The sequence below is a fragment of the Mus pahari genome, chromosome 1 (assembly GCF_900095145.1).
Source record: "Mus pahari chromosome 1, PAHARI_EIJ_v1.1, whole genome shotgun sequence".
Taxonomy (NCBI): Eukaryota; Metazoa; Chordata; class Mammalia; order Rodentia; family Muridae; genus Mus; species Mus pahari.
This window is the reverse complement of record NC_034590.1, coordinates 67544492-67557040: the sequence shown is the minus strand read 5'-3', so window position 1 is coordinate 67557040 and position 12549 is coordinate 67544492. Positions and strand designations below refer to the sequence as shown.

Sequence of the window (12549 nt, the reverse complement as noted above, 5' to 3'; positions counted from 1 at the left end):
TGCAGTCCCTGGGCTGAAGGAAACACCCCATGACACTCCTGGAAGAAGGCAGTGCACCGCAGAGTAACAGTCTGCAACGGAGTCTAGCACCCCAGGTTGGAGTCCCAGATATGTATCTACCTCCTGTATGAGCTGACCAACCACAGACCCATTGATTTTCAACTTCTGGAACTCCTGGATGGGGGCATCACATGAACATCCACCTCTTCAAGGTATGAGCATTGCATGGCAATATGAAAGTCCAGGCTATCGATGTTGAGAGAAAAACCTTAGGGGCTTATCACTGTGTGTAGAAGGGTCAGGACATCCAGACAGGAAATGGGAAGGGGAGAACAGCCTTCACAGAGTTCCTGTCACAGTCCAGACAGTCTGATGCTAGGCACAGGGCAGTGAAACTGTGCACTGCTGGCTGAGTTGAGGACCCAGCCAAAGCAGAACTGAGTGCCTACCTTGTCCTACTCCTTTGCACACCTCTTGCCTGCTTTTATAGAAGCCTTACCCAGCTAGCTTCATTGCCATTGCCTAGACAAGGCAGGTGATGTTCGTGAGTCTATCAACTGGACCAACACATACCTTTAGTAAGCAGCAGGCTAGCACTGAACCTCAGCCCTGGTGGGTTCTAAAATCCTAGCCTCCCAGAGCTCTCTCCTTCTACCATTGGAGAATAGCAGCCAGAGGCCAGGCACTTCATACCAGCTTCACTGAACAGATATGAGGTAGAGACATGTTCCCTGCTGGCCTGGTCACCAATGGACCATAGTGTCCAGCTGGTCTGCCTTCTGCCCACCTAGCCCACCTGTGCCCACCCAGCCTCAGTCTACTGGGGCCCACCTGGTCTCCAGTGGGATGTTACTGTTGAGTAGCCAGTTGTCCTGGGCATGGGTTGGCTCCTGGGCGCTGCCTGCTGGGGGCTCCCCGGAGAGTGAGTGGTCTGTGGGTGCTGGGCTGGGGTTGCTCCTTGGGGTGAAGTTGCCCCTGTTCAAGGAGTTGATGGAGGCCGCGTGGTGCTGGTTGGGGGTGTGGGCGTGGGGCAGCGGTGGCGGAGGCGTCCGGAGCCGAGGGTGGTTCTGCAGGCCGCTGGGATGATCTGGGGAACAAGCAATCATGGTCAGTGGGCGGCTGGCTGGGTGGGGCCCCTGGGAGACAGATAGACTGCAGGAGAGAGAATGAATGCACCCAGCAAATCACATATTAACTCATTCAATCAAATTAGAGGTTCACAGATAGTTCCGAACTCCTGTTCTCTGCATGCGTTGGGGCAATGAACAAAATAAAAATTCCCACCCCACTGAACACAGACTTTAGGAGAGTGGTAAGAAACAATTTTTTGAGAGGAAGTGCGAGAGAGGGAGAGCAGGCTTGAGCGTGTGAGGCTCCAGTTGTCAATATCAGCAACTTTATTCCGACCAACAACTTCACCTTTGATCTGTCACACGTTTAGGGTTTGGGTCTTTAGAGCCTAGTCTGTCACCAGTGGCTTCCTCACTTGAGAGTGAGTGTGTTTGAGATGGAAGGTCTGGCCCTCTGAGCCACATTTATTGAATCAAGAACCCTGGGATAGGGACCCAGGAATCTGACATTACAGAGGCCCCGGGTGAGGGACGCATGGTTCAATTTGAGAATCACTGATCCTATAAATGGCACATAGGAGATGAAACTAACAGGATAAATAAGTGCAAAGAACAGTTAGCTGAGAGTCTGACAAACCTAAGAACACAGAGCTAGGGCAGCGCTCTGTCTGTAAGAAGCATGTGCCCCGTGATGGTGGAGAGCAGCCTGCCTCGGGCGTGGAGGGCTTTTGAGCACAGGGAGCCATGCTGTGTCTGGGTGCTTAAAAACCACCAGTACACTTACTGAGCACACACTGCCCAACGATGTTCTGTGCCCCATACAGATGAGAAGACTGAGAGAAATATTTTATTTAGTCCTTTCAGTTATCCAGAGCAACAGGTATACATGGGTTAAAACAAACAACAACAACAACAACAAAAAGCCAAAAATCTGGTCTTGGGGTGGATAATGGGAGTTCCCATGGGAATGTGGTAAAGCAGATTCTCTTTGCAAAGAAATAAAGCAAACAAACTTTGCTGAAATGATGGCAGGCCTGGGAGTGAATCTTTCCCCCTTCACCTAGGCTACTCTCACAAGGCTGAAGAGTGTGACTGGGAAGACGTCAGGAAGTTAGAATCCAGTCTAGGATTCTACCACTTAGTAAACATACAACCCTGGACAAGTCACTGAACCTCTTTGAGCCTCAGTTTTCACATCTGTGAAATGGGAAGGACATTTGTTACCGAGAGTATAGGACTACAATGATACCAAATTGGCAGTGAACAGGACAGAACTATATTAATGGAAGATATATCACTCTTTACCTTTTATGGTAAAGAGATACAAAGTAAATCTGGTGGGAGACTCGGGGAGTAGGCTAGAAGTAGAAGGGAGAAGGACATGATTGATAATCTATCCAAAGGGGACACATTCCAAGATGCTACCTGTAGTGCAAAGTCTGGGTTGGGCTCTGAGGAGCTCCTGCCTCGCAGCCTCCTCTTCCATCAGCTCCACTACAACTGCCTTCTCCAGCCATGCGACCCTCAAAGGTCAGGAGTGGTGGAGGTGGTTCAAGGGACTGAAACATCAGTGCAGGAAAGGAGGGTCCCCAGAGACCATCAAGCATGGATGAAGCCCACTGTCCCCTGAAGATGCTTAAGTCCTGGGTCAGCAGAGAGTTGTCCCTTGAGGGGAGCGGTGAGACCATGGAAGTCAATCTGACCTGGGCAAGTTGAGTATCCACTCCTCTCCCAGTGAACAAGCAGCCTTGGATGGAGAAAGTAAACATGGCTGGGGCCATTTGCTGTGCCCAGCGCTCCCCCAGCAGCACTTTCCATTTGAGACAGGACTCCTACATAGCTCTCAAAACTATGTCCGAGGTCCTTAGCCTACGGAGTCATAACCCCTTTGGGGGTCAAATGACCCTGTCACTGGGGTGGTGTATCAGATATCCTGCATAGCAAGCATCTACATTATGATTCATCAGAGTAACAAAATTATAGCTATGAGGTAGCCACTAAGTAATTCTATGGTGGGGTCAGCACAGCATGAGGAACTGTAGTATAGGGCTGCAGCGCTGGGAAGCTTGAGGACTACTGAACTATGTAATCAGGTGGACCTTAAACTCGAAGGGATCTACCTGCCTCTGCCATAAACACACACACACACACACACACACACACACACGCACACACGCACACACGCACACACGCACGCATGCACGCACGCACGTATACTCACACACACACATGCACGCACACATGCACGCACGTGCGCACACACACGCATGCACACACATACATACACATGCACGCACGCACATACACACACACATGCACGCACACATGTGCACACACACACGCACACACGTACACACACATACACACACATGAACGCATGCACGCACGTACACACACATACACACACGTACATACACACGCACACATGCACGCACGTACACACACACATACACGCGTACACACATACACACATACATACACACGCATGCACACGCACACACACACAGACACACGCACGCACATACACATCCACACACATGCACACATGCACACACGTAGTTGTCAGGGTTCTCCAGTACGTTCTCTTGTTTTATATGTGCAGAAACCCTTTACACTGGTGTCTCTGCTGACTCTCAGAAAGCATAGGGCGGTTCCTATGCGTGCTGAACAGAGCCATGGATGACAGAAAGGGGCTGGGCCTTGGTGTCCTGCAGCTCTGAGGTCAAGTTTTGTTTCTTCCACTTATAAGCTCTGACTATGGGTCTGGCAAGGTGTTTCCTCTCTTTTCATGCATGCTTTCACACATACACACACACACAAACACACACACACACAAAGGCATGCATGGACACACGCACACACACATATACATCCACATGTACATACACACACATGCATGCATTCACACACATACACACACCCATAAATAAATGTAAAAAATTTAATGTAGCATTAAAAAAAAACAACTCTATGATATCCATCAAGTCACTGACCTTCAGAGTTGTGGTTTTCTGGAGATTTCTTTCTAGAGACAATACCCACCATGTGAGGGTGTTTTGAGATTCAAGTGAGATGCCGCATGTGAGATCATCAGCACAGTGCCTGGCATACAGCATTTCAACTCTATGCTATTTGCTTTCCTGCCTGGGGACTAAACCCAGGGCCTCATCTGTGCAAGGCAAGTGCCCTGTCATGGCTCTACATCCCAACCCTGCAAACAGTAGCTGCTAGCCCACAATAATGATAAAGGCACATGAATGAATAAACCATAAATAGCACTAAATGTCACCATGGAGATGACTTCAGCATTTTACACAGAAGTTCTTTAAAAAAAAAAAAGGAATGCGAAGGAGGAACAGGAAAATACTGCACAGGGGGGCAGCGGGCAGCGCCCTTTCACTGTGGCTGATGGATTCCACTGGGGCCAATCCACTGGCTCTCCAAAGCTGGAAAAGCGCCTGGAGCTTGGTACCCAAGTGCCTGGCCCCTCCGAACTAGGTACCTAAGGCTTCAGGGTTTCAAAGGGTAAGGCTCCTTAATGCCTTAGACAAGCGTTGCAGAGCAAGTGAGGACCGATACCAATCTCTCTCTCCTGGGCTCACAGTAGGCTCTGGGGGAGCCCTCTGCTTGGTTCAAGGACCGATGGACCCTCATATAAAGACACACCCCATCCCTGACATGTCAGTTTCAGGTGGTGGCTGACTGAGAAGAGCACAGGGCGCAGCCCAGGAGTGTCAAAGTGCAGCTTCGGCCTCTGTCGGGTGATGTGATATCAGGGCAGGTCGCCACTTCTTTGAGCCTCTAGCTGCTCACTCAATTAGAAAATGTGTATGTGATAGAATTAAAGGTAGGGAACATGGTCACAGACATGGTCAACTTGGAGATGCTCCATCTAGCTACAGCACCTACGGACATGAAGTGTGTCTGAGGTCACCATACATACCAGTTCACACATACTGAGGGCTAAGTGACAGACACTAAGTGCTCTACTTCAGAAATCCCACAACAGCTCCGAAAAGAAGAGGCTATTGTTAGTCCTCACAGAAAGCACTTGCCCACACTTAGAAAACTATTAAGTGACAGAGCCAGAATTTGAACTTGGGCAGACTGGCATCAAAGCTGGAGCATGAAATCCTTCCCTTGTGTCCATTAAGTGGATCAGGACAGGCTAAGTGCTCCCAACAATGTCAGCTATACAGGGAGGACCTGGCAAGTGTTGATGGCTATCATCCTTATCACTTTGCACTCCAGCCCCTGGAGCACCTGGAGGCACAGAGTGGCTGTTTGACTTTAGCTCTTGGGGTCCAGAAAGAAAGCATGAGAGGTGACACATGGCCTGTGTCACAGTGGCCACTCCAGGCTGAGAATTAGGAGGGCGCCTGGTGTCAGAGGCCTCAGAGAGCATGGTGCTGGATGCACTCCGAATCAACAGTTTTCACAGCCGAGAGGACAGAGGTTGAGGGTGGGGCACAGAGAGTGAAGCAGGCCCAGGTGGAGGCTGCCTGGAGGCCAAAGACTAGAAAACAGGGTTGGTCGTCACTGGGAAGGTATAAGGTATAAGCTGGAGCTATGGCCACCTTAACACTGGCAGAAGCTCCGAGTCTGGTGGAGGATGTGGAGGGGGTGGGAAGTAGAGACACAAGCATGCCCCAGAGCAATGGCAGGGTGCCTTCCTAGGAAATGGGTTGCAGTAGAGTAGGCCACGCTCATGAGAAGAAAAAAAAAGAAAGAAAGAAAAAAGAAAAGAAAAAAAGAATAAACTTTCATAGCTTTGGCTCAGCCATGAGACCCAAGCACAGAGACCTAAAGACATCAAAGATAGCTCCAAGAAAGAGTGCCAGGTCAGGTGCTCCAAACGCTCCAACTCTTGCCAAACCACAGACAGGTGCCCAAAGCTCTCTTGGCTTCAGAGTTAATGATGACCCCACTGTGCACTGCAGTCATAATCGGGCCCCGAAGATCGTCGGCTCTGAAAGATGATGGTATTTAATTATCATAAAACACAAAAACTCTAGCTGCCTGAGTATGCCAACAGAAAGAATTATTTGGCTTCCATTAAAATGCCATCGACCACCACTGACTCGTGGGATGGTGATGCAGAGGCGCTGGGCGCTTAGCTAATGAACCTTGGCCTGCAAGACCAATTTAGACAGACCAGAGAGTTCTTTGTCACCACAGTTCTTGGCGGCATCTGATGGCCCCCGCTTCTGAACTCAGGTCAGCCTCCTTTAAGCTGCGGTGTCACGGACAATTTATTTGACTTGAGTTTTAACTTTGTCACCTGTCAGAGGTACACGGTAGTAGCTGGCAAACCGCAAAGTCCTGTGCCACAGTTAGAGAGAATTATCATTAGTATTATGTTTCCATCTAGAATGGATTCCAATCTAAAAGCAAGCCGTGGTGTGAGCAGAGGGTGAAGGGTTGCTCTTGGGATGTGTTTTCTATTCATTCACTTCCTCCCTGTATGGAATGTCTGTTGTTCACGTTCACTGGTGTCCCTTAATGGCCAGTGTCCAGGAATTCTCAATGGTATTTTGTCTGACACACTAGTCGGACGTAGGGAGAGGGAAGGGCCTGGGGGTGGGGTAGCCCCTGCAGAACTTCTCATGCTGGGAGGAACACAGAGCCTTCAGGTTGCAAGATGACTGCTTCGCTCTCTCTTTTATGTGAGGCAGACCAAACACCCCGACTATGACAATGGGTGCATCGTACAGGCTAGAACAGTGGGTCAGTGCATGTCAAAGCCCCACTGTATGGTACAGTGCTTCCCTCTTAGGGGGCTAAAAGTGAGGAAGGGGTGTTTCCCAGAGTCCTGGTAGCTGTGCTGGCAGGACACAGCCAAGGAAGCTGGCCAATGAGTCTGGTTTGTCCCAGAAGCATGCCCCACAGTGGCAGAAGTCGGGTAGACAGCTACTGTATGATTTTCCTGTTTGTTCCACTCTTGGTTCCAGATCATCCTCTGTCCTCTGACTGCATGCCTGAGAATGCCCTGTCCCTGAGCTGAATTTCAATAGGTTTGGCTCACTGTGAGGCCACTAGACTGCTTGACACAGGACAGCAGACTGAGGGAAAACCCCTCTGCTCAGTCCAGTGCAGCGCACTCAGGTCATGGTCCTCACGTTTCTCCAGGTTACCAAGCATTCGGATGCTGTTGTCTAAGAAACTTTGAGGAAGAACAAGGGCTGGAATTGGGTGCTAATGGAGAAGCAGCCTAACGTGTACAACAGGGAGGCACAGGGTATTCAGGTCTGCGGCTGCTGTGACAAAAGCCTGTGGCTGAAACAGCCAAGATGGTGTGGGGACCTGGATGCCTGGAGCAGAATTCTACTAAGTGGTCTCAAAAAGGCAAATCTGGAGTCTGGTGGTGGCTTTATGGGTGGTCAGAGGAACCACTCTGACTTCCATATTTTTAAAGTCCGTGGTAGTAATAATAACGAGGCAAAAGCCTCAGGCCATTAAATGGACCTGCGGTTCCTGTCCAGCAATGGACACCCTGCTGGATCAGGACTCGGGATGGGGTGGGGTGGAAGACCCTGCTCTCTCTAAGCAAGCAGTGTCCCAAGACCATCAGATAGAGAGACACTGATTAGTGTCTCTACCCCCAGACGGCCAGTCACTGACAAGCTAAGCTAAGATCACCACAACCCATGTTTTCCAAGTGTGGGTAGGTTGGTAGACTCCCATCTGAAAGGGGTAACTATCTCTCAGCAAATACCCACCTACACATGACTTTTGTCCCTGTCAGCAGCTAAATTGCTCTGTGACCTTGCGTAAGGCACCTAATATACCAATTTCTTGGACTGATAAACAGGAAAAGGAAGTAGATGGTGACGTCTCTAATTCTAGGATGCAAGACTGGATCATAGGCGTCAGGTGAACCTGAGATGTTTTGCTCATTGGCATCTGGTTGCAAAAGATACTCCCAGCATGCTGTGTGTGGGATATACTATATGGCTGGGTACCAAAAAAAGTAAAAGAGAAACATAGCCTGCTCCCTCCTTCCCTGCTTCCTGCTTCCACGTCTCCTGCCAGCTTCCCTCCGGACCTAAGTACTGATGCTGGGGACAGAGGTGGGCTGGACAGTCTTTCTGCTGTAAAGTTGTAATAGAGTTGTTGAAAAAGGCCAGCTAAAGCCAGAAGCGGTGGCGGTGGCAGGGGGGTCATTTCTGGGTGTATGCATTCCCTTAAATCTATGTCTACCTCAGGGCGGAATTTGTTCTGGGAGAACTTTGTGGCTGTCAAGTGAGCTTTCCTTCCTGTCACTCTTACCTCCGTAGCCTTTTCAAAAATGGTCTGACCCATAAACAGTCAGGTCAAGGCCTAAATCAACAAAGGGCCAGAGTTGATATGGTAAGACAGGAGCGATTGTGTGTGTGTGTGTGTGTGTGTGTGTGTGTGTGTGTGTGTGTTCAGCAGGAGTATGATGTCTTGGAGCAGACACACAGTCCATAGAGTACAAAGCACTACGAAAGAGCACAGGTAATAGTTAGCCAGGCTGATAGGTGGGGCGTGGCTAGTGGAAGCTCACAGATGGGGGATCATCTCAGACATCAGAGGGTGACCCCCCTCTGGGGTATTTAGTGGTTCCCTGGTTTCCTGAGAACAGAAGGGGGATCACTCGTATCAGCCTGAAAATGAGAGGGTTTTAAGAAAGTGTGTGTGTGTGTGTGTGTGTGTGTGTGTGTGTGTGTGTGTGTAGGAGCCTGCCAAGAGCTTAGGACTTGCTTTCCAAGCCCCATGGCTTATGTCCACACAGTCTACCTGCCAGGAAGTTAAATGCCCAATTATAGCCCGTGTAGCAGAGCTCTAGACTGAAGAACTTCCCTTTTTAGCGACTAACTCACTCATGACTTTGGATGGGCCTTAATTTGTCTATGAGGAAAATGGGATTCCTCCATTCAACAGAGGTAGTTAGACTTTGGGCTTTGATAGTCTGATTCCTAGAGGCTTCCCCTTGCTCCTCTCACCGAATGTCCTAGAAAGAAGATAGGATGAGCAGCCCTGCTTCCCTCAGACAGAGGAGTGTATTGTCTCCGTGGAGTGCTCGACAGATAAGTCAGGACCAGTCCAGGCAGTTGAAGCCAAGAGCAGGCCAGTTTAAGAACCAGCAAACTGGACCATGTCTTTATCTGCTTTCAAGTCTGTGGGTGACTCCACTGCCCCCTGGATAGAACCCCTCACCCTGCAGCCTGAGCTCCATCACGGCAGGATAGTATCCATACTCTCCACCCTTCTCCATGAAAGATGACAAGGGCAAGGCCATCTTAGATCCCTCACGAAGCTGTGTCAGTTACAGCTTTGCAAATGCTATTGTGATTGGAGGGCCATATTCCCTTCATCACCTGGCTGACTCTAATTAGAAGCTGCCTCCTCCAGGAAGCTTTCTGTGACGTCTTCTCCTTAGTTTGAGGTGGAGGCTCTTCCTTCAGGTTCTTCAAGCCACCATAATTCACTAAGTCATTGCCATGTTCGCAGAGCACATGAGCACACAGTCTGATGGGAGGAAGGAGGCCCATAAAAGGTTTGTGATGTGCCCAGTATGTAGAAGGGCAGAGGAGGTTTGGACGCGAAGCTGTTCAGCCCTAACCATGGAGCTCACGTACCGCATGTGCCTGCCCTAGGATCTCACGTCCTTTTAGCCAGCCTGTCACTAGCACCTGGGTGTGCCAGAGTTTATCACAAGATAAAGCCATTTCTTCAGAATTTACTGATGAAAATAAAGGGGAGGAAGAGAAGGGAACATGACAGATGTGAATTTTCCTCTAGAGGGTACTCTCTGGGTGAAGAGAATTAGGAAACATGACCTGATAAACTGCCCTGACCTTCAGCACTAAGGTCTGTTTCTACAACACAGGCTGTTGCCTGCAGGAGCTCTGAGAACCATGTCTTTATTTCTTTTTCATACTGTCTCCAGCTGCTTATGAAAACATAAAGTGTTTACAGCCACCTCAGTTACCAGCTGTGACCCCTGCGCAGTTTGGAGAATATCAGGTCAAATGTAAAGAATGGATCAGACTGCCTGGAGTACCGAAAACCTTCCTTGCCTCCTGACAGTTGACATCAGCACTCCAGTGCTGAAGCCCATGATGCTGTGGACCTCCCCCAAAGGAACAGTCATAACAAGACCACCACCAAGAAACAGACATTAGTTTTGCTTTAAAGACTGGGAACCTGGAACTCTGCATGGTTCTGTAGCTTAACCAGTTGTCAAAGCCCATAGACAGAGACTCTCAAGCCTGGGTTCAGAGGCCAACCCAGGAACACCCCAGTCTTTACACAGCTAGATGTGAAACCTTGAGGCCAACCCAATCAAGTCTCAGTACAGCCTGATAGTATCCTGCTCACACCTTTCTCCTTTAGGACCCAAGATACCTGGGAAAAAAGGCCAAAAGCATTCAGCTAATTACTCAAGCCAAGGAGGTACTTTTCATGATTCACTACACATCACGTGTGGGCTTTCTTTCTGATACTTGTTCAGGATATTGTGGGCAGGTATTCTATTTGTTAGTGTCCAGAAGTCCAGTCATACGGGAAACAGGAAACATTCTTGTCCTCTTGTAGCCTTCTGCAAAGTGCACAATTCTGCCCCCAGGCCACAGAAATGGACCACTAATGCCCGTAATGGCCTCAACGTATCCAAAGGTAGGGCGCTGTTAATAAACCATTGGTACCCAGTGCCTTTGAGGCAGTAGGAGGAGCACAGAGCAGTGTGTTAGGAGGCTGGCCCGGGACTGAAATAGCTGTGAGCTCACACAAGTGACTGAGCTCATCTTGCGGCATCTTACTAGTCCCGGGGCACAGTGCTCACAGAAAGAGCTAGGAAAACAAATGCATGACCCATCAGTTTTAACTAGATTTATCACTGCATTCCAGAGGGAGAAACTGAGGCACACACAGGAGAAGTGTGCTCTTGCTCCATTGCTACTCGGTGCACAGACAGGACTGTGTGGGCCTTTAGTTTCACCTGCCTGTCCTGGCGAGGGCAAGGACACTCTTCCCACGCTCACCCTTCCTGTTCCCTTCTGCTGGCAGGCGGGAGGGACCCTGTAAATGGCATTGTTTGCACTTGTATTTGAGAGTGGTCTCTTCAATGCTGTGCTCTGGTACACACAGCTCTGGAAAGTGATGCCAGGTCTTTGCCCCTTGATAGCCATGGCATCCTAGGTGACAGATTGTCTAAAAAGGTATGAGGACCCAGAGTAGGCTCTCAGGGCATGTGAGTGCCACGACTCTGCATCCAGCAGCTGCAGGTTCAAAATGTCTCCTTTCTTGCTACAGCCTGGCCATAGCACAGGCCTCTTTTGAGTCCCTATTTCCCTGCATCAGCAAGGTCACTGATGCTGCTAAACCGATTTTGATTCAGAAAGTGTGCACCTGGGCTCATTCCCCAAGAGGATTCTTTCCTTTCGGCTGTGGAATATTTTATTTCTCCAATTTCAAAATCTACTTATGTTAAAAAAAATCGGAAGAGAAAGAAATCCAATCAGCTCAGCTGAGGTTTGCGAAACAAATAACGCAGCCGGCACAGCACCTTAATCAAACAGTTATATTCATAGCCACAGTGAACAGAGCTCTGCCTAATTTATGCCGCCCAGGGTGGCCTAGGAAAATGCCTCCTGTCAACATTTGCAACCAACACCAAGACAGCCGCTGAGGAGACAGCGTGGCTATCCAGGCCTGGCATCCTGGTAAGTCAGGGGCACTCGTGGACTTGAGGCATGTTCCTCAACCTGGACTCACACCTGAATGCTGCTCTGTACTTTTTCTTTTGGTTTTGAGAAGAAGAGAAAGACGGAAGCTTTCAGTCTGGCTGCTTGCTGCCTTTGCTTTGTGCATATGGTTAGGGTTGAATGTGAATTGCCCTCCGGTAGCCTTACTGTGAGGGAGGCTCAGCTGTTGGAGGAGGTGGGATCTTTGTCTGTGGGACCATGACCTCAGTAGAAGTGGGTCATTGTGGGCGTGCTTTGAAAGTGCTATCTCTTTCTGGTTCTAGTTTAAGCTTCTGCTTCCTAATCTACCAAGATGTAAACAAGTCACACCATAAGTTTCCCACCGGCGAGGACGTAATCCACTCCAGAAGCCGTGCCATCAATGCCATAAAGGATTGATACCCGTTGAAACTGTCAGCAAAATCAATCCCCCTCCTCCAGTTGTTTCTGCCAAGTATATTCTCATAGCAACAAGAAAAGTAACTAAGGTAGAAAATTAGTACTTGGGGTGGATTCACTGTGGGAAAACTGATCACACAGATCTTAGACCTTTAGCTTTAGGAACTGTGGGCTCAAGAAGCCAGGGAATGCTGTGTGCAGAGCTTAATGAGCCGTTGCAATGGGGTTCAGAAGACCAGAACACCAGGAGAAAATGTGGACAGTCCAGAATGTGCTCATGATGTTTCAAGGGGAACAGAGACTCTAGTGGGACAAACTTGAATTCTTCATTCTCAGGTGGCAGTACCATTTTGGAAGGTGGAATTATTTAG

The 12549-nt window shown here is 49.2% G+C and overlaps 1 protein-coding gene across 10 annotated transcripts in view; it reads right to left on the bottom strand.

Annotated features, from left to right (window-relative positions):
- Tenm4 (teneurin transmembrane protein 4) overlaps positions 1–12549 on the bottom strand; it is a 710423-nt gene that overhangs the window by 220379 nt on the left and 477495 nt on the right. For all 10 annotated transcript variants that reach the window (XM_029539653.1, XM_029539636.1, XM_029539617.1 and 7 more), the window contains one exon: positions 832–1087. In XM_029539653.1, coding sequence (XP_029395513.1) covers positions 832–1087 — 256 coding nt within the window. The remainder of the gene's footprint in view (positions 1–831; positions 1088–12549) is intronic.